This window comes from Lampetra planeri, chromosome 20 (genome assembly GCF_965212315.1).
Source record: "Lampetra planeri chromosome 20, kcLamPlan1.2.h2, whole genome shotgun sequence".
NCBI classification, from domain to species: domain Eukaryota; kingdom Metazoa; phylum Chordata; class Hyperoartia; order Petromyzontiformes; family Petromyzontidae; genus Lampetra; species Lampetra planeri.
The window spans coordinates 7,848,349-7,869,845 of NC_136126.1; the positions used below are offsets into that span (position 1 = coordinate 7,848,349).

General features: G+C 41.4%; 2 protein-coding genes across 2 annotated transcripts in view; both read right to left on the reverse strand.

Annotated features, from left to right (window-relative positions):
* Positions 1-1,381: 1,381 nt before the first annotated feature.
* Positions 1,382-13,810, reverse strand: LOC144724387 (endophilin-B1-like). The gene is made up of 9 exons (XM_078603477.1): positions 13,618-13,810; positions 9,459-9,600; positions 8,155-8,283; positions 6,515-6,648; positions 5,905-5,997; positions 5,526-5,615; positions 4,419-4,519; positions 2,963-3,140; positions 1,382-2,456 (listed from the first exon to the last, which is right to left on the reverse strand). Exons 1-8 carry the CDS (start codon positions 13,687-13,689, stop codon positions 2,972-2,974), a joined length of 930 nt encoding a protein of 309 aa, XP_078459603.1. The 5' UTR covers positions 13,690-13,810; the 3' UTR covers positions 1,382-2,456; positions 2,963-2,971.
* Positions 13,811-15,656: 1,846 nt separating this feature from the next.
* The window catches only part of LOC144724389 (calcium-activated chloride channel regulator 3A-1-like), a 34,403-nt gene continuing 28,562 nt past the window's right edge, over positions 15,657-21,497 (reverse strand). Inside the window, exons 14-15 of the mRNA XM_078603479.1 lie at positions 20,497-20,617; positions 15,657-17,030 (exon numbers count right to left, since the gene is read on the reverse strand). Coding sequence (XP_078459605.1) covers positions 16,591-17,030; positions 20,497-20,617 — 561 coding nt within the window. The 3' untranslated portion in view covers positions 15,657-16,590. The remainder of the gene's footprint in view (positions 17,031-20,496; positions 20,618-21,497) is intronic.

Below are 21,497 nucleotides of genomic sequence, written 5' to 3' on the forward strand. Positions count from 1 at the left end.
TTAGAGCATGCCATATAGAATTAAGATGCTTCCATTGCCTATTGGCTTCAAAGTATTGTGCCGTGTAATGAAAATGCTATCTTTAACATGTTTGACCCAAATGATATTTGGCAAAAATGTCTGTTTCATATTTGACAAAAATGTGACAATGTCTTTATTTACCAGCAACGCAGGAAATCACCTAGGCGATGCGTTACTGTTGTTTAGGCAGGATGCGAAACTGGCGCAGAATGTTACTGTCTATTGTTTAATGGAAATTATGTTATTGTTGCCAGCACTTGGGGAAATGAAGAAATTATTAAGCTCCACGTGCAGGTTTACTGCTCTAATGGTGGGGATTCCTGATTTGTGATGAGAAAGGGTGATGCTGGGGCTCAGTGGGGTATATTCAGGGACACACTGGGCATGATTTCCCTCGTGAAAAAAATACCATTTCAGTATTTTTCCATAAAAAATACATTGCGACTTTCACTTAAAATACGGGCAAAAATCCCATTTGCCAAGATGGGATTCAAATTATTTGGTAATCTGTCCTCCCAAAAACATATTGGTACGTGATCATGTGATGCAAATTCCCATTTCCTCCCACGGACAGACTTGTGAATAGAATAAGGACACTTTTCACTATCATAAATACGGTATCATCTCTTTCAAATACAAAGATGTTATTTTACATAAAAGATGTGTCCTCAAATGCTGTCAGCTTTACTCGCTTATTTGTTTTCTAATGATCCCAAAGCACTCAACGGTGTGTTGTGATGTTATCACCAGTAATCTGCATGCAATAGGCACTTCCACTAGCTGCATAGACAGAGATACGCATCTGCCTGTGAGTGATTCTAGGCACGTGGCTTGAATACAAACAACCGTACATAATGCAAGGCATTATGGGCTGAATAACTCATAAAGGAGCAAGCCAAGTATTGAGCTGCAGCAATGAATGGCATAATGGCTTTCAAAGGCAGCATTGTATTGAACAAGGGACACTGTTTTATACACGGCTCTTCAAATAATGCAGTCCCGTATTATGCTTTGTATTTTTTATCTCTTGTCTCGGCTTAAATTTGTGACCAGATTTAAGTCACTGTATGCAGTATTGATGATAGAATAAAATTGTAATTAGTCGTGCATTGAAACATTATAGACCGCCATAACTTTTCTTTGTATGCGGCTTGTGCGATTGACTCGGAGCCAATTTAATTTATTTCCCAAGTTTTTGGGATTACAGTAATTAAAACATCTGCAGCTGCTGTGGTGTTAACATAGTTTTTTTTAATTAACCCTTTTGCGTAAATAATTTCATCTTTTATGCATATTTACATTGCTACATTGAAATATACACTACTCTCATTAAACAAATTTCAGCACCGTAACAAACTTATTTTCAAGAAAAAATCCTTTTATTTAATGTTGCATTAGCTCCAATTTCCAGTAAAAAAAACAACACTTTATTTATCAGATTTGCATACCCAGCCCGAAGCTCTTTAACATTGTTATTAAAATACACAATTGACACCGAGATAGGAAAACGTAGGCACCGTTGAATTCTCTGCATACATACGTTATATAAATGCGTATTGAAATCATGTAAAACAAGTGATTTGTACTCCGTCGTTCTACGTGGTTGTAAGTGCTAACCTATAAGTGAACCGCCGTCACCCCAAACCAAGCAGTTTAAAACAAATCACCATTTCCACAAAGCCCATCATGCCAGCCATAATTCATAAGAGACGATATGCGAATTGTGGCCTCTTTGAATGAAAGTACTACGTACAGTGGTAATTGCCTACTTCTAGATTTGAAGCTTTCGTGACTGCAAGGAATCATCTTCTTAGGTTTTTTCGGTAAAGTCACGTAGGTAAAACATCAAAATGAATGAAAATAAAATAAAATAAAATAAAAAATCACGACGTTTCGGAGGCAACACAAGTCTCCGTCATCAGGTGGGACCGTCACAGCCAGATTAGCTGCATCAAGTGAGGGGGGGCGAGGCCTCGCCCCCCCTCCCTCCCGATACGTTCCATTCATTGGCTACCATAGTCTGATGAGCTCACCCCTCCCTCTCCTCCCCCCCTCAACTCGCTTTTAAGGGATTACATCTTGAATCATTGCCTCACTTGATGCAGCTAATCTGGCTGTGACGGTCCCACCTGATGACGGAGACTTGTGTTGCCTCCGAAACGTCGTGATTTTTTATTTTATTTTATTTTCATTCATTTTGATGTTTTACCTACGTGACTTTACCGAAAAAACCTAAGAAGAATTGCCTACTTCTTTGCAATACTGTAGTCCAATTTATTCTCTTGACAATGCTTAAACATCGAACCCAACCTCGTGCACTTGGCTTACTGTGGTGGGACTTTTAGCGAGTTTCGCTGGAACCGTTTATTGCGATGACGTTATGCTGTTCAGGCACGTCTGGTCCCTCCCAGTCTGCATCCTCTGGATTTGAAACACTGGGGGGTGGTGGGGGAAGAAAAAAAACCAGCAGCATATGTTGCAATGAATTAGGAAAACTACAGTGATGTTACGAACAATTATAATAATTTACATATCTGTAATTCCACTGCTGGATGAAGGCCTCCGTGCACTGTGTCATCATAGGGATTGTTTGACGATATTGGTCAGTGCGGGTTGGTGAAGGAGGGGAGAGTACAGACTTGTTCAGATATCATGCTCGACTGTTAGCCTCGACCGGGAATCAATCCCTGGTATCCAGGTTCATAGCACAGTGAGTGAATCAGAACCGAAATCTTTATTTATACTGAAGGAATCCGGTGAGCTATGAAGCTCATTGTTACAGATATCCAGTAAACAGCTGGATCACATCTCTTTGCTGTTTATTGTTATCGTTAAATTTTTTACATGTTTATTCTGACATGAAAATATATCCAGTAAGTCAAATATTTCCTACCGTGGAATTACATTTCGCATTTCTTAAAGCCGTGAATGTTCATCTCACCACCAGACTTTACAGGCCATCAATCAGGGAGAGTTCAGCATCGTCTTCAGCCTTTGGAGGAACCACGACCTTTGGGGAGACTGTGCTCTTCGGAGGATCCACGTTCTTTGGGGCATATGTGTTCTTCGGAGGATCGGCCACTTTTGGAGGATCGGCCACTTTTGGCGGTTCAGGTTTCCTAATCACAAATGTAAATTATGGTTATTGCAGTACTGAACGTGACTCCTGCCCGATCACTTTTGCACTGATAAACTATGCAGGAACGCTGCAATTTATAGATTAGAATTCATAGATTAGCTTCTGCGTCGGTAGTTAATGCAAATAAATACTGTGTTCATCTTTAGAGAAGTTAAATTTGAAGAAATGAGCCTTATAAAATATCACTGTTATTTGGCAAGGGTCCAACTTTAGAGATAATGTTCTTCAGGGTATTAAATAGACTACTGTCCATTTTTGTTAAAGCTCAAACAATGTATAAGAGAGAGCACGTTTTAACGCATGATGACGGACGCTTGTGTTGCGCCCGAAACGTCCTGATTTATTTTATTTTTATACCTACGTGACTTTACCGAAAGAACCAAAGAGTATGGATTCCTGCAGTCACGAAATCTTCAAATCAAGATCATACTTTAGCAGTATGTTTTAGTATAGTTAACCCTATGAACGCTTTGCAATAATATGTCATTGGTACATATATGAATATGGGGCTAAAAACAAGCCTAATGTTAAGTTAATGCAGACAATTTCAATTCTGTTATATACTTAGTTCTATTTTTTTGTCAGACTTTCCTGCTTGTTTAATTTGCAATCCTAATACAAGTCACGCTTAAATTATCCCAAATATCTGTCCTGAGCAGTATAAAAATATCACGAATAGCGTCACTGTGAAACGACATTTTTTTTACTTGCAACACCTCTACAATGAAAAGCTCAAACGAGTGTATTTTTACATGAAATTTATGTAAGCAGCTGTTGAAGCCCACATGCACACCAAACTTTAACCAATGCATGCCAAGATGACCACTTAGTGGAGACATGCAGTGGGGTGGGACCAAAGCAAACTTCAGCAGCCCTTACCCACGTATCTCATAGAGTTTGTGTATGTGTTACAAGGCAAAGGTGCAGGTCTGCAAGTTATAACTTGCGTGACCGCTGATGGAAGGGCCTCCACTAGATGGAGCTCTACAGAGCTTCTCTAAAGCGTGTATTTGGCCTACTCTTCCATGCTGGCCTTACGTCTTGGAAGAGGTGGGAGTAACCACATTTTATCTCATCACACGCAGCCTGCTGATCGACTAACATGTGTATCCATTTATAATGCAGGATGGAGGGATTCAAGAAACTTACCGTGCACCACCACTCAACCCTGATAAATCTAGTACAGAAAATCATCACAATGTTACGTCGCAAATCAGCTGTTTCTTGGCAAAAAAACAAATTGTATCAAGTGTCTTACTTTCCCAAGTCTTGCTGCAGGGTTTTCAGCTTCTTCAGACAGTCTTCGTGGTATTTGGCTTTAGCATCAACGTAGTGGTGCAAGCATGCCAGGTGACTCACCTGGGTGTGGGAAATGGCAGTACCGTGTCAAACAAAATTGGGCAGTGTATATGTGTGAATCCCAACCAAAAAAACCACACAAACCCACTGGAGGCCATATTTTTCACGCTGGTGTCAGGTGGCAGATGGCAGTCACACATGTTGCCAAGCAATTGTCCAAAACACTTCAAGATTTCAGAGTTTGGAGGGGGGGATGGGTCTTGATGTGCACCCGAACATAGTTGAGAACCCACTTTGTAGACGGTGGAATAGAAGCAGTGCCCTACCACACATGCTTTTTTTCACCACTCAACACAACGAGCCTACTGCTAAATATGATATTTTACAATAAAAATTCAATGCATTACGTACATTTAAGTCAATGAAACAAAGCATGTGCACATTCAGGGTTTACAAAACTCTAATGCTCTTGCCTTTTCAAAGTGCATCTATTCAGGTTTATCAATATTGTCAATTTGAAATGAAAGAAAATGATGTCATATATTCATTGATAATGTAAAATAAGTGAGTTAGAACCCACTTCGCTCCAATGGAAAGCATCGTTTTTAAAATGAACGAGATTGTCCCGAGCGAAAATTGGAGTATGAAAGCCCATCTTCAGCATAATCGTAGCACACCACGGAAAGGGGAGTATCGAGTGAAGGTGCTCTATAAACATAAGATAAAATATTGTTTGGATAAAGGAATGGGAAAGAGAGAAGAGGAAGAATGGGAAATAGGAGGAAATTTATGGAAAAGCAATGAATAGGGATAGGGAGGAAGAGGGTCAGGAGAGAGGAGTATAGGGATGACTACATGAAGGCCCTAAGCTGCATGGAGCAGCTTCTGTCTTCACAGAGGGCAGAGAGAGGGAAGGTATTCAGTGCGAGGTGGCCACACAGAATTTATGCGATTTCCATGAAGCATGAGCTGATTTAGATATAGATAGATATAGAGTATAGATATAGGTGTTGTGGCCGAGTGCGATGAGATGAGATGTCAAAGTGTCTGCCGTTGTGCTGCTCACGTGAGTGGACTTGAGACCTTCCAGGAGGATCTTGGTGGTCTCGGCCTGGTGATCAAACTGGGCCTGGGCCTGGCGGGTTTCAGCCTCCAGCTGTGAATGCAGTACAAGAGATGTCAGACAGGGCAGCAACCAAATGAAGGTTTGTTGCTTTGTGACATGTCAGCGTACCTCGTGTTTGAACGCAGACTGTGTAACTGACGAAATAATAACGAAATCATGACCTTCTTAGGCCATTTCCTATTACATGTTCATTAAAGTTTTGTAATTGGATCACTCAAATCTTTACGTTTTTTTACTTTTTACAATGTGATATTTCCAGTGTTCATGTATTTTGGTGTTGCAGCTGGTGGTGTTCATAATCGGCCTAGCCATACAGTACCTTTTGTCTTTCTTCCTCATCAGTGCACCTTTTCAGCTTGGACCTGAGTGTGTCCAAGTCCAAGCGTTTGGCTTCCAGAGCCTTCCTCTCTCTCTGAAAACACATTACGGTATACAAAGCATTGAGGTTAGAGGATGAACATATACTGCATTAACACAGGCACACAATCAACCGTGTAATTTTTTTCAAGATGTACAATATACTGTGCTGTATTGTCCACTATAAAGGAAGCACTTTCCTAGCTGGTGCTTTATTTTATTGAACCTGCCGTGACCTATATATACACGAACATTTTTAAAGCATATCACGCTAGCCTGTTTAAACTGTGGATGGACTTCATGAATACAACGAAGGTCAAAGATCATCAACTGATTTATTTAAGTTACGGCATTTCAAACGCCTACAGATTATACTCAGTCCTTTGTGTAATTCTTAGCAGGGTAATGCAAAGCTACACGTACGTAGTAATAGTTACCATCACACTGTGTTTATCGATTAATCAATTAGGAAATATCACTGTATTGTAGTGAATTTTTGGTTGTAATTTTAGACACCGGTATGACTCAGAAGATGAAACCTCTTCACCACGGAGTGCGAAACTGAAACTCACAGCAATGATGGCAACATCGTTTTCAAGGAACTTGTGCAGAGGGCCCAGGAAATCCTTGGAGACGACATGGATGTATTCCTTCTCGCTGGTCCCAAGCTGCTTGTGGGTTTCGCCTGCCTTTGTCAGCGCAGCACCTGAATCCACAATGGAACACTCGAGATGTAACCTTGCATAAAGATAAATATTGCAAAAAAAATATCAGGCGCGGTCTTCATTCGCTCTCGGAGAGCAAGAGAATGACGTGAGAGGTGCAGGAAACCACAGGCGGTGGGACGGCAGCCATTATACAACACCAACAGTTGCCCAAGCTCTGTGGCCCTACATTGGGATATCGTTGATTTGTCATACAAAAGCAGTGGAGGGAATCCTGGTGTTATCAGTGCTCATGTGCACAGTTCATTGATGGTGTAATTTCATTCACTGATGAATGTATAACATCCCCATTATGGGAGGTTTTTTTGGGTTAGATAGCGTAAATATAAATGCGTCGTTAAACCCCCCACCACCCGACACAGCCAATTAGTAAGGCTTGTCACGTAAATAAAACATGCCAATTCGTTACTCGTTCAGCACACTGGTGTGTTAGATAGTAAAACCACAACAATTACAAATCGAGTACAACACAACTAGTAACGCATTGGCATGTTTTGTTTACGTGACAAACCTTATTAGTTGGCTGTGTCGGGTGGTGGCAGGTTTAACGACACATTTATATTTACGCGATCTAACCCAAAAAAAATTATTATTATGGATAATATTGGTCGCGAAAGCCTACGTGTTAAAATAACAAGCCCATTGTAAATCGGTACTGTATTTGCACTCTGGAATAGCAACGCCCGAGCTCTGAGGGTACAAAATGGCATCAGATAGGGTTTAAGCACATCTACAAAGTTAAGGAGAACTTTGTGCCATTCAAGCGTGAAATGCCTGGGAGATATGACTATGAATTAATGATGAGTTCTTTTGTTGTTGCCTGCCAAGATGTGTCGTCCCGACGTCAGTAGAGAATTCCAGTATAGTTCTGTAATATATCGGGACTTTTTAAGTGACTACTTCAGTGCAATTTCCCAAAGCTGATTGTAGATAATTGTAGTTTCTGCAGGTAACTGTTGAACTATCTTGACCAAGTGGTACACGTATATCTACATCCCTTTTTTCAATCCACTGCTGGATGAGGACCTCATTCTGCGTGGGTCATGGGGGTTATTTGACCGTCCTTCACCATGTTTGTCAGTGTGGGTCGGTGAAGGCATATGGACATGGGAACGTGGAAGTACAGTCCAACAATGGATTTTACTGCAATGCCCTCTGCTGCCTGTCACTTAGCCACGCAGTCTACAATATCTGTTGTGCATGATGGACGTCAATACAAGCATTATTCTGGTTCGATCCTAATATTTGGGGGCACGTTCCAGGTGATTTGTTCAAAGGCTGACCAAGGTAAAGACTTGTATGTAATACAAAAAGCTGATTTAGACACGTGCAATGTACTATGAAAATGACTTAAGATTGCCTATGGAGCCTACAAATCAATAGTAAAATTGGCCATTGAATGCAGCATATAAATGGATTGATCACATTAATGGGGCGGTAATGGGCTGCCCATGTTCCGCGTTGAGAAACGCACTCAATCTGCTCACCATAGTTAGTGCCGGGTCCCAGCTCTTGGCCGGCATCCACGAAGCTCTGACCCAGGATCTCGGTGTCTGTCTGCCGTGGGCTTGGTGGCATGTCCAGAAAACCGGTGAAAAACTCCTGCACCCGGGCACCTGGAGAGAACGACATCAGAAGATGCAATGGGGTAAAATGTGTTATTAATTACGATTACAGCATTTAAGCAATTCAAATCTTTACTCTGTTTTTTTTGGTATAAAATAAAATAAATCACGACGTTTTGGGCACGACACATGCTTTCCCACCTAATGATGGACGCTTGTGTTGTGCCCGAAACGTGATTTATTTTATTCAATACCTACGTAACTTTACTGAAAAAACCAAAGAGTATGGATTCCTGCAGTCACGAAAGCTTCAAATCTAAATTTAAATCTTACTTGTTCGGTTTTATTGTTGTTGTTGTTTGCGATGGTTTAGGACATCCTGCTCTAGTATGTAGTCAGCAAATCAATTAAATTGACAAGAAAAATAAAGTAAAGTCACACGAAATGCACAACAGATGGCAACCCAATACTGATTTGTGATGTCGCAGATGTTATAGTGGCAAGATAAATAATGTGATGCATGGGTGCACATATGCAATCTGACACGTACCTTTTTTTCAGCCCTTTAAAACGTTTGTAGAACATGACAAAGACTTTATAATAAATTGTATGTAGTGTGAGAAAAAATGTCTCTATTTCGCCAAACTGAGTTACCGCTCAGTTTGACACGTAGGCTTTCGCGATCAATATCATCCATAAGAGGTTTTTGGGTTAGATCGCGTATATAAATAAAATGTGTCGTTAAAATCCGCCACCACCCGACACAGCCAACTAGTAAGGGTTGTCACGTAAACAGAACGTGCCAATTCGTCACTAGTACAGCACACCGGTGTGTTGGAGAGCCAAGCCACAGTACTCAGATTGTAAATGTTGTGGCTTGGCTCTCCAACACAGCTTGCTAATCATTTAAAATTGAGAAGTCTCCGGTTTGAACTCTGCGGCACAGCAGTTGAAGCAATGCGCAGGTTTCTGCAATCTGCCCACCTCTGTCCACCCAGCTGTGTGAATATGTACTCTGCAGTCTACTGGAAGGTCGCGTGTGGTAGGGTGAATTGTGGGTAATACCCACCTCTTTCAAGACATCAGGCCAGCATTGAAGAGTAGGCCAAAAATACCCTCTAGAGCTCTCTCTAGTTGGAGGCCCTTACACCAGCAATGAAAATGAGCAAGCAATTGCAGGGCTGCACCTTAAACCCTTGACCTCACACCAGAGAAATGGGACTTACTGGGATTGGGCTGTATGACCACTTCAACTTGCTTGATGAGCTTATCTGTCCAGTTCTTGGTGATGTCCACATCGCCAAAGAGCTTGAGAAAGCTGGCGTCCAGTTCTGTCTTCTCGGCTTGGCCCACCGTCTCTCCCGCCATCTGCCGAAGGCACGCACGCGAATGTCTCTTAGGAGGCAGGTACAGCCGGCACTCGCGTGAATTTGTCTTCGGAGGAAGGGACATCCGGCTGCAGGGAAGCATTCAACCTGTGTGTGCGTTTGAAGTGAAAGGAATAACTGATAAAAATGTAAGTAGGTGTACAAAACTATAGGTTGTAGCGCTATACTACTGTAATGTCTATAACTACTGCCTGTACAAAATTGGCATATTTCAGTGTAAAAGATTCATTGTTATATTATTAACTTGAGGGCCTTTTACAATGCTATGTTTTTGTAAAGTTCCATTGCATGCTGGTGTAAAAAAAGAAATCACTAGATTTTTTAACTACTCACATTGTAAAACTAAAACTTGGCACTATTCTCACAAAAGCGAGAATACATACGTTTCGGTATCGTGAATTCAAATCATGAGTACATTTGGTATTCTTATCGTGCAAAGCTGTAACAAGTGCGATGTTGCACAGACGATTATAGTCTGCAGTAGTTTCGTAATTTTGCCAATCGAGTAATTTAATGATAGTTTTTATTTATTTGGACCATTACGCCGACACACGTGACCTCCTCTGTTCCTCAAAAATGTCAGGGGATGTTCATGTTCCCTGTGACGCAGGCGGCGCACGGTGCTTTTCGGTTAATACACCCGCAGTATTAACCAGGACAGCCGTGGGGCTTGAACCACAAACCTCTGCACCAAATGTCAAACATGCTACCGCACAGTCATATCACTTGCACATGACATTCATTTATTTTTTATGTTAAAGTGAAAAAAAAAACCCAGCGTGCAATAGTTACATGGTCATGATTATGGTCACCATTTTTATTGTGGGAAATGGGAACCTTGAGGGAAAATTCACACTGCTGCTTGAACTGGATGACAGGAGACCACAGATCTCCTGTTTTGTCATTGCTGTTTATTTAAATAATCTAGTTGAATCACTCTTTTCTAGTGAAATTGGTACACATCTCTCCTTTGTGTCCTCACTTTACCATCTATTAAGACCCTCAATAAAATGTACAGTACTGCAGTGCAGTTCTTTGGAAGAGATCCACCGATTTTTATAAACAAGGATAATTGTGGGTAATATTTTTCATTTATTTCATACAAAATACTGATACCAATTATGATTCATTTATTATGTAAGGCACCATTCTCAATTAAATGCCCGCCTGCGCTCACCCGGTACAAGCTAAAAATGTGACAATGCACAAGCAGTACGCTTTTCTAGGTCCGCCACACGTAAAGGAACAGCAATATTTTTACATTGTGCTAAATAACAGAACTCTACTTAAATGCTTTTTTTTATGGGTTCTAGTGTGATTGCTTGTATAAAAAAATTATGTTTTTGATGGTGCATGGGTTTTAAGCCAACGTCATCTGGGAATTGTGCAATAAAGTTCAATTGCCCCGCAGGAGACATAAATCAAATAAATTTCCCTGCTCGGACCTGAAGCCCATTTATGGGTCGGTCATAACACTGTTAGATATCCGCAAGAAAGCGCCGTACACCATATTCGTTTAACAAAACGCCATCCTTTTTATTTTTTTGACAGCGTGCAAATGTCAGAGATGTGTGGCAGTGTCAAAAAATAAATAAATACGTGCCTAGATCATGGTCCAATGCACTGAGAAGGGAATGTTCCATTTGGCTGTGAACGTCAACTCTGCACTGCTTGAGGAAGTCGTCGCTGCTGCAGATTTATTGTATTTTCACCTGAGACTGTACAGTACCATACGCTGCAGTGTAGTAGCATTCCTGGGTGTGGTATTAATACGCAGCGAGGAAAGTTTTGTTCAAGGGTCTTTCATTTTAGATTTGAAGCTTTCGTGACTGCAAGGAATCATACTCTTAGGTTTTTTGGGTAAAGTCACGTAGGTTAAAAATAATAGAAATAAAATAATAATAAATGAAAATATATCAATTAAATCACGACGTTTCGGAGGCAACACAAGTCTCCGTCTTCAGGTGGGACCGTCACAGCCACAACACCGCACGTACAGTAAATTTGTAAATTTGGCTTTGACGGTCCCACCTGAAGACGGAGACTTGTGTTACCTCCGAAACGTCGTGATTAAATTTATTTATTTTCATTTATTATTATTTTATTCATATTATTTTTTACCTACGTGACTTTACCAAAAAAACCTAAGAGTATGTCTTTCATTTTGTTCTCATTTTCAAACGTTTATCTTCCGACTTCAGTTCCGATTTTTCGGTTCTGCAAACATTTGTAGAAATTATATTGTCATTTTTTTGTCGATGAAAGAACCAAGAAGCATGTTCTACTCGTGAGTTTTGCGGTGTTGTGGGTTAAATAAAAATAGTCATTTATCTTGAGCTATGAAAAATAAGAATAGGTTTCACATTTGTTTGGCAATCAAACAGGTGTTAAGATATTCTTGGTTCTTTCCGTAAAGTCACGTAGAAGGGAAATAATAAAATATGAAACAATAACAATTATCACGACGTTTCGACTGCAACACAAGCAATCATCATCAGAATTTTTATTGTTTTATATTTTATTATTTTATTATTTCCCTTCTACGTGACTTTTCCGAAAGAACCAAGAATATGAATCCCTGCAGTCACGAAAGCTTTAGATCAAAATTTAGGTGTTAAGATGTTCAAACACCAAATAGAAACCTTTGGCAAGGAATCAATTCTGCATTAACCACATGCACTTGTGGTCCACATGCAAATAAACACGCCTTGATTATCTCTGCATTGTCTTTGAAACTGATTGGTCTACACCAGAGATAGTTTTCTAAATGGCCTCGTCTCACCAGTGTCAGACCAGAGGACGCCAAATGGTGAACAGTACCAAGACAATGCCCGCATTATCTCTATGGCTCAATATTCATCAAATAAAGAAAGACCAAAACCCTCATTGGTGACACTTTAGCACGCATCTCAATGAAGCAGAAGGAACGCATTTTTCCTTTGCATAAAATGTATATCGAAATGTCAATTGACATTTTCCATTAATTAGAATTGATAGTACATACATATAATTCAAATGGCTTTCCTCAGCATTACTAATATGACTCTTTAAATAGCTTGTGTGATGTGATGTGACTCCTCGGGCCAGGATATATGACACTGACGTGCAATACTCTCACGCTTAGTTAACTTCAAAGGTGGCAAATGCATTTCCAGATTATGCGAGGTTTATTTATTTCATTGTCTGGTGAACTTTAGCTGCATGTAGCACACAGCTCAACATTTGTGAATGTAACATTTCAGCGCTTCAATTGTGTCTACGTCATGCTTTTATTGTTAAAGAAAATACTAAAATAACTCTGCCTTAATTGCATATTGAACATCTCAGAAAATGGGGATACCCTTTCATATAACTACGATAGTATTTTCAAAATACTCAGTACCGTCTGGTATTATCAATGATCGAGTTGACACGTGTAAATATTTTGTATCCAGTATCAGACCAAATTATGCAATCTGCAGACCTTTAAAAACGCTTGAATTGCGAGCGAGAGAGAAATAGTAATACTTGCATTTTATATAGCGTCATTCATTCTAATATCATCTCACAATGCTGTACATTAATTATAATTCAGGTCCAAATCCCATATACAGCCACTACCAAGTAAATTAAAACCCGACTACCAAGCAAAATCAATAAACAATTTCCGAAATGGTACCAAAACAAAAAGCACAAACGTCAACAAAAGTTATCACAACAAACAAATGCGCCCATTAGATCTACACATCCCAGACCACACAATCCCAACTTCCCAAAAAAGCCAGTCAAAAAGTTACGAATTTTTTTTTTAACCAATCGGTCCGAAATGACTATCAATTTCTGGCCAGTCACGGGCGTTGGCTCGCACGGTTTTTAGCGCACGCAGGGACTTGTGACGTGCGACGTGGCTGGCGGTCGAGAACTCTGACCGCAGCAGGATGATGGGAACGAGCAGCGTAAAGTGAAAACTATAATATTTGCGATAGGTAAAAAAAAAACCCCTACTTATTCAGCTCACCTGAAAGACACGGTTGAAGAAATTCATGGCGTCGTTGGCCATCGACTTGACACCTTGCTGGGCTTGCTCCATGTCGTCTGCAGAAGAGTCTCGGGCGAGAACTTTTGTGTTGTGGTCGCTTGCCCCTGCCTGGTCCTTCGGCTGCAGGTGCCACCTCGTCTGTAGGTGTGGCCCCGCCTATGTTTAGCTTTTTCTGCCTCTTGCTGGAATCTGCCCTGGCAATTACACTTGCCGACAAAAGAAGGCTGCATGACTGGTCTAGCAGGATCAACGTGGGGCGGACCGACGTTTTTATTTCTCTGGTGACAATGTTTAACCAGATGCCCGACAGGGCACAACTGGCCTCGAGCTTGCTTCATACAGTGACATGCGAGGCGCATTTTCATCAGAAAGGTTGGGAAGGATTAAGAAGAGAGAAGTTGGTGCCATTGGAGACGTTGATTTTTTTTCCCAGCCTGTGCTCCCACTTTTTGGCGTGTTACTCTATCCACACTACATACTTTGCTCCCCACGCGTATTGGAGTGCCCAAATAAATTGCATGCCACTGAATGTTTGTGAAGAACAGAACATTATTTCTATAAATACAACGTATGATCTCTAAACCATAAATGGTTTTGTTGAATTAATGGCCAAACTATCCAAAAGTTTTTTTTTATTTCCAGTGAAACATTTTAGAATACGTTTTGTATGCACACAGAGACATTGTGCAATGCACAAGAGGTGGCGGAGTGAACCAAAGTATCAGATTAGCTTGGGATTTCAAAGCGAGAGTGATTTTGGAAGTGGCAGTATATATATATAAACTTGAGCGGGCAATTGACCATCCTACATTTGTTTAGCTCTTAATTGAGTGACATCAACTTGTTTTTTTTATCGTCTCCTATAACACTGGTCAACAAAAAAAAATCTGGCCTGGACTTTTGCAGCTCTTTTAGACTAATTTCAGGGTGCTGATTCCTATAACATCTCAGTTTTATGCTATCGGCATACCCCATTTTCATTGATTTTACCCGAATTTAAATCTGTCACTTATGATTGCAAGTTGTTGCGAGTCAGTGACTGCTTTAGTGTTAAAATGTGGTGCTGTATTTTTGGATAGTGTGTTTATAATATCATTTTATGTAGATATCCACATTTATTTAATATTTTTCTTCTGCAGTTTTTATTGAAAATGCAATATTTGATATCTCAAAAACCTGATGTGATAGACAAAAACTGATGCCAGATTTGGAATCAGCACCCCAAAATTACATTAAACCCGTTGGAATGCCTTATGCCAGAAAAAGTGTGTTGACCAGTGTAACCAGTGCACTGTGCTATGAACCCAGAAACCCAAGTTCGATCCCTGCCACGGTTATCATCATTGATGAGTGATATCTGAACTGGTCCTGGGCCCTCACGCTTTCACCAAACCACATTGACCACCTTGATGAGAAATGGTCAATCAACCCATATGACCGACATGGCATGGGAAGGATTTCAATCAGCCGTGGACTAACAAAGCAATGTATATTATAAACATTTTTTATCACCAGGGAACCTGCAGATTGTGCAGTCATGTGCTTTTTCTGCGTGAATAAATGCGATCTGTGGCATGATGCCAAGATACATTTTGCTTCCTTCCCATATTTATTTCTCCAGATAATAAGAGTGGGTTTTAAACAACCCATTTGGCTGCACGACGTTCTCGTAGTACAACTTATCAGCAGTATTGGTCCAATGCAAACAAAATTTATTCCCGTTAGTTTGAACCAATGTTGGAGGACTGCTCAATGTTTATAGGCAAGCTCCCTTCATGTTAGAAATGGGTCCTTGTTTGACACGAAACTCTGTCATTATTTTGTGATTATTTTGTGCAGTGTAATACCAGGCAGTAGACTACTGAGTGAGGCATTCTGCAGGGTGACACCACTTTTGCTCTCAATCATACACTATTCACGGGCATCTATTCACCCTGAAACATTTGCTATGCTGGGTTTGGGAAAAGGTTAAATGATTTTACTACATAGTCCTTATCAGCTGGAATAAAAGCTAAATGTTATGGCAATTGCATGACATTTTATTTCAGTCATATTACATTTTCACATTCCAATATACACACAAATCAATGGTTAGGTTTCTCTTAATATCACATTTCTGGTGTCTCCTAATGCACAATGTTGAGTGGACATATTTGACATTTAAGCAATTGTAGGTAACACACTTATGGTGCTAAGATGTCATATCTCCTGATAACAAGGAGATGGCTTCGATAATAAACGATTTGCCATGCAGACCACACACAACACAAACCAAGAACAGACCACAACAGTCAGCACGTGTGGGGAAATTATTGTGCAGAAATTAAGAAAAACAATGACAATTCCGTTTATCTGCGGTGCACATTTATACCTCACTCCTATTTTCCATAGATTTGTTTTCATTGCAAGTGCAGTGCACGTATTAGCATTCCAATGGCATTAAATCCAATTCATAACATGCCTTATACAGCAATCATACCATGTCACTTTACAGACACAAATTGCTTCTCTGTTGCTTGTTATTGTATTATATAGATACTACTCGACAACAGCAGGCCATACTGTATTGGTGTAACATATAAATTTGCCTGCAGGAATCACGTACAAATATACTCAATTTTACATGTAGATCAAATGCCAATGGCACCAAAGCAAATGAGCTATCAGGTGCTACACTTAGCGAAGGAAGGAACCATGAAAGCAAGTTGCCCAAAAGGAGAGGGCCTAAAAACAGTGATGGGCAACCTAGAGGAGTTGTTGGGCCACGTGATCAGCCCTCCTTCACCGCAGTGGGCCACCATCTTGAAACGCAGTGGGCCACGATCTCGAAATCGTGCTTGTGCACTCATCATAACCCTACGCGACACCATAGACGCACTTCAAACAGGCTACCACGTGGGCCTACACGGGCCGCGTGCAGCAAGTTGCCCACCACTGACCTAAAACCATCACCTAAGCTTTGAGCTGCTGGTCATCATCGTCCTCCCGTCTCTTTTTGCTACACACGGCTTCGATGAGCATTCCCGCCGTGAAGAGCAAGAGTGCGAGCGACGCAACCACCGAGCTGATGAGGGCGGCCAAGTTCTTGTAGAAGGAGGGTGACCGCTGCACTTGCACGATCCTGGGAGTCACCAGGGCCACCAGTGCCACGTTGGACATCTCGGACCTCACGTTGTGGGAGTTGTTGGCCCAGAGGGCAAAGTAGAGCACTGGCACCAGTGTCCAGGGCCATGCAGCCGTCACGTTAAGTGTGATGGTTTCACGGCTGCCTGCCGGCGCCGGCGATACAAGGGAGCCATTGAGGAGCATGTGCGGTTTCACCACGCGGGCGCGGAGGGCAAACGTCCCCGGGTTGCCCAGCATGGGGCTCACCCGCAATTCGTAGAATGATGCTGCGGCGATAAAGAGACGGCAGATTTATTTTAGGGTAAATGTGAACAGGGGCGGCTAAGATGAGGACGACTTTTCTGGAACTGGGGCAGTCTGTCCAGTGATAAAGGCCCATGGGAGATGTAAGCTCGACAATGAGAGGGATTTTTTTTTTGCTGATGTTGCAACCAAAAAAATATACATTTATTAAATATTTCACCTTGAAAATATCTGGAGATGGTACATCACGTTTGCAAGGTTGTCCAGGGTGTCAATTGCCATATACATAGCCAGAGCCAGAGATTCCCCACATAGGCTTAACAGACTGTTGGGGAAAGCCCTGTTAGCGAGCACACGAGGGGGTGTGTGGCCAACACCACGCCTTGCTGCCTTTGTCTCCCATGTAGCGATTTTTACACATTGTACCAGGTACTCATTTGAGGCCACTTAGGGGAGGCCCAGGACTGGTGCAAGATCATGGTCACTGGTCCTGGCCGTGAGCGGGAATTAAATCAGGCGCCCGGGTTTGTAGTACAGGGTGCTAAACAGTGCACCACCGCTCCCCACATTATGTGTTTGCTATATATAACACATTGCTGTACATAGCAAACACATGACCTAGATACAAACATTTAATTTGCATAACTTGTACAGTATGCATGTATATAATTAATTACACACCTAGTCAAATACAAGAATGATGGCTTTATAGAGAGTGTGCATCAAACAGTGGTGACATCAGATGCATATATTGGGATATTTATAAATAGTGCGGTGATAACCACACCTGCTGGTGATCGGTACAATGGCATGCGGCTTTAGAAGGTCGTCAACAGTCAAAAGCTGGTGTTTGTATATATATATTTGTTGTCATGTGTGGACACTGAAGAAACACGATTTTAGGGAGATGGGACAGAAATGACTTCACTAGGATGACTTATGAGCACGATGCCAGTCTTGATACATTTCACAGTTGGACCAAAACAGTGTCTGGACATATACTGTAAAATGACAAACACTTTTTATGGACCCTTATCCGACTGCGTGCCCTTTATTTAAAATTCCAAGCAAGTGTTCATAATTTGCATCCTGAGGCTGCGAGATGGTTTTATGAGCACTGTTTATAACGCAAGCGGCTGCTTGTTGTCAGAATGATTAAGCAGAATCGGCTCTTTTCTGCAGTATATTCTGAATGCCAACGGGGCGGAGAATAATATTCCCACGACATTTTAAAAAAAGTGTGTGAAATACATTTTAAACATTGGGCAACATTTTCTTGCGATGATATTGATCTGAACACGCCTTGGCTCTGCACCCACGGTTGGCATTGCCAGGGAAATGAATTGTCGCTCCTTATTTGTATGTAACAGGTTGGCACACTTTAGCCGAGGGGCTTGTTAATTGGTAATTGTACGGGTTTTAAGTGTAATGATAAAACAAATGCACACTAACGGTGATTTCCAGACAGCAAAATGCCCGCTCGTATCTGTAGAATTGGTCCGCGCATCATGGCTTGCACGGCATGCGAATGGGGTTTCTAAAACAAGGCTGAGTTCATTTATAAATGCAATATGGTGTTGTCACATTATATGTGTCCCAGACAGTTTGAAAATCTTTGATAGGATTTAAAGTTTTTTTAAATGACGTTACTTAAATTCTGCTTCTTAAGAATATATGTGTTATTCTTTTTTAATTGTGTGTTCTTTAATATTGGTAATTGTTTGTTGTTATAGCAATCAGACAAGACATATATCTATAGTTTGTGCTCCCTGGTTGCCTGGGTGAAAAGTGGGGTGTGTCCTTTCCAAAGCCTGGCCAGCTTGGCTCTAAAAACTCAATCTGCATATATATAAAAGGCAAAGTTGTGATTATGTGTGTGTGTTCAAAATGTTTAGCGTACTTCCCAACATGCAAATTTGCCATGTGGGTACTTTCCAGACTGTACACCATGCAAACATTATAAAAATACACTTTTGGGGGGGGGGGGGGGGGAGCTCAATAATGTATATATGTTTTGCACGGCAAATGAGCTGTGACGTCACATCTGTCATGTGACCCGCGCATGTGGAAGCGTAACACATTGTAGTGTCGTGGTTAGCGCGCTGCGCTACGAACCCGGCGACCCGAGTTCGATTCCTGCTCACGGCCACCACCGGTGACGATTATTTGAACCGGTCCTGGGCCTCCCCTAGGTCGACTCAGCCTCAAACGAGTAACTGGTGTGGTGTGTGAACATCGCCACTGGGGGGACAAAGGCGGCCGGGCGTGGTGAATCCAAGTCCCGGGCGAAGCTGGGTAGTAAAGCTAGTAAACAATAAAACTACACAGGGCACGGTGACAGAATCGATGTTATGGCATATTGTTGTAAAACAACAACACCTTTTGTCTGGATTATTACTCTTATTTACAGTGGTGGCTCCTCCTGACGGGCTGGTGGTGGCGGGCCAACTTGTAAAAAAATTAAATGGAGGAAAAAAACGTTAACAATACAGGCAGTCCTCTACTTACGATGGAGATGCGTTACGACGACCCCATCGTAAGTCAAAAATATCGTAAGTCGAAGATGGCCTAGCCTGCCCAGGAGTCTTAAAGAATGGTGATAATTTAGCAAAACAGAGCAATTTACAGTACCGTACTGTATAAACTATACACTATGTATTTATTAATTACAATACTGTATTGCACAGTAAAATGTAAAGTAAAAAAACAAGGTAAATTATTAGCCTACCTATATTAACTGCAATTTAATAGAAAGTTTTTTCAGGGAACAATCCTATCTGCTAAAAAAAAAAAACTTTTAACATGCATTGAACGTATCGCACCTCCCACGCTGCTGCGTTTGCCTGCCGCGCGAAATGTAAAATATTTTACAATTTTGTCGTATCGCTATCGCCATCCTAAGATCGAAATATCTATACTCTTAGGTTTTTTCGGTAAAGTAACGTAGGTAAAAATAAATAAATAAATATTTTACCTACATTATACAAATTATAGAAATAATAATAGAAATAAACTAATAATAGAAATAAAATAATTATTGTATTTCTATGATTATTTCTATTGTTTTTATTATCTAAACCAATTATTTATTTATATTATTATTTCTATACTTTTTATTATAAATGTTTATTTTGTATGTTTTATTATTTATTTATTTTTACCTACGTGACTTTACCGAAAAAACCTAAAAGTATGAATCCTTGCAGTCACGAAAGCTTCAAATCTAGATCGAAATATCGTAAGTCAGACCATCGTAACTCGGGGACTACCTGTACTTAGCTGTTTATTCTAACGACCGTAGAACCTCCCTTACCACTCTCCACCTCGCTCTTTCACTCCACGGTCCACCAGCCCCCCCTTTCCGCAACAACCCGTGGGGCTGCCATGCCTCTGCCAATAAATTTACCCCAGCGGCCGCCGCCGCCGCTTATTTGTTCCCCAGCATGCACGCACATCCCAGGACGCTTTTCCCCAACAATCGCTTCACACCTCGGCCGTTGTCGGCGTTGCCCCCGGGCGCCGTCCAGGCCAGGTTCACGATGCCGAAATCGAGCAGCTCAGCCGTCAGGTCCGTCACACGGCACGGGGGCCACGCCGACTGCGCCGACACCTGAGACACGTTCACGACAGGCCGGTCACGTGCTGGCAGCCTTCGTCTGTAACACGACCCAAAAAGACCAGCTGTTCTCAAATAAAACGAAACAATTTTTTTTTTATTTTTTACCAGGTTAAGGCCCACTGAGCGACATCGCAATACTCTTAGGCTTTTTCGGTAAAGTCACGTAGGTAAAAAATAAAAATACAATTAATAGAAGTAATAATAGAAATAAAATAATAAATCACGACGTTTCGGAGGCAACACAAGTCTCCGTCATCAGGTGGGACCGTCACAGCTAGATATACTGTATCAAGTGATGAATCCTTGCAGTCACGAAAGCTTCAAATCTAGAACTACATCGCTATTTTTTCAAAAGCGACCTGGCCACAAATTGACAGCTCAACGAAGTGACTTATCGCGTTGAAATGTGTAGCGGCCAAATACTTTATAACGCATGTTTATAAATGTGGAGGTAAAAACCGAACCCACGACCTCCTGCATACCGGCCGAGGGAGTTAACATCTCGCCACTGTGGCACCCCTCGCAAAGCAATGCGCCTGGTCTTGTCAGATCTTGAAAGCTAAGCGGGAGTGGACCTGGATTGGGCTATGGGCAGCAGTAACAATGCACACAACAGCAGGGGGCAGTGCAGCAAAATCAATTGTTGTACTGTACTAAGCTCCAATGTCTCTGGTCCTCGCCTTCACCAACTCGCACTGACCAGCGTGGTGAGGTATGGTCATAATAACCCCCGCAGTCTACATGGTGTGTGGGGAGTCATCTAGCAATGAATTGACAAAGGCTAACATTTTTTTAAGGGAGACCTGGGTTTTAAAAATATAAACAACAGCAAGAAATATATAAAGCTACAAGTTTAAGACACGATACTGGC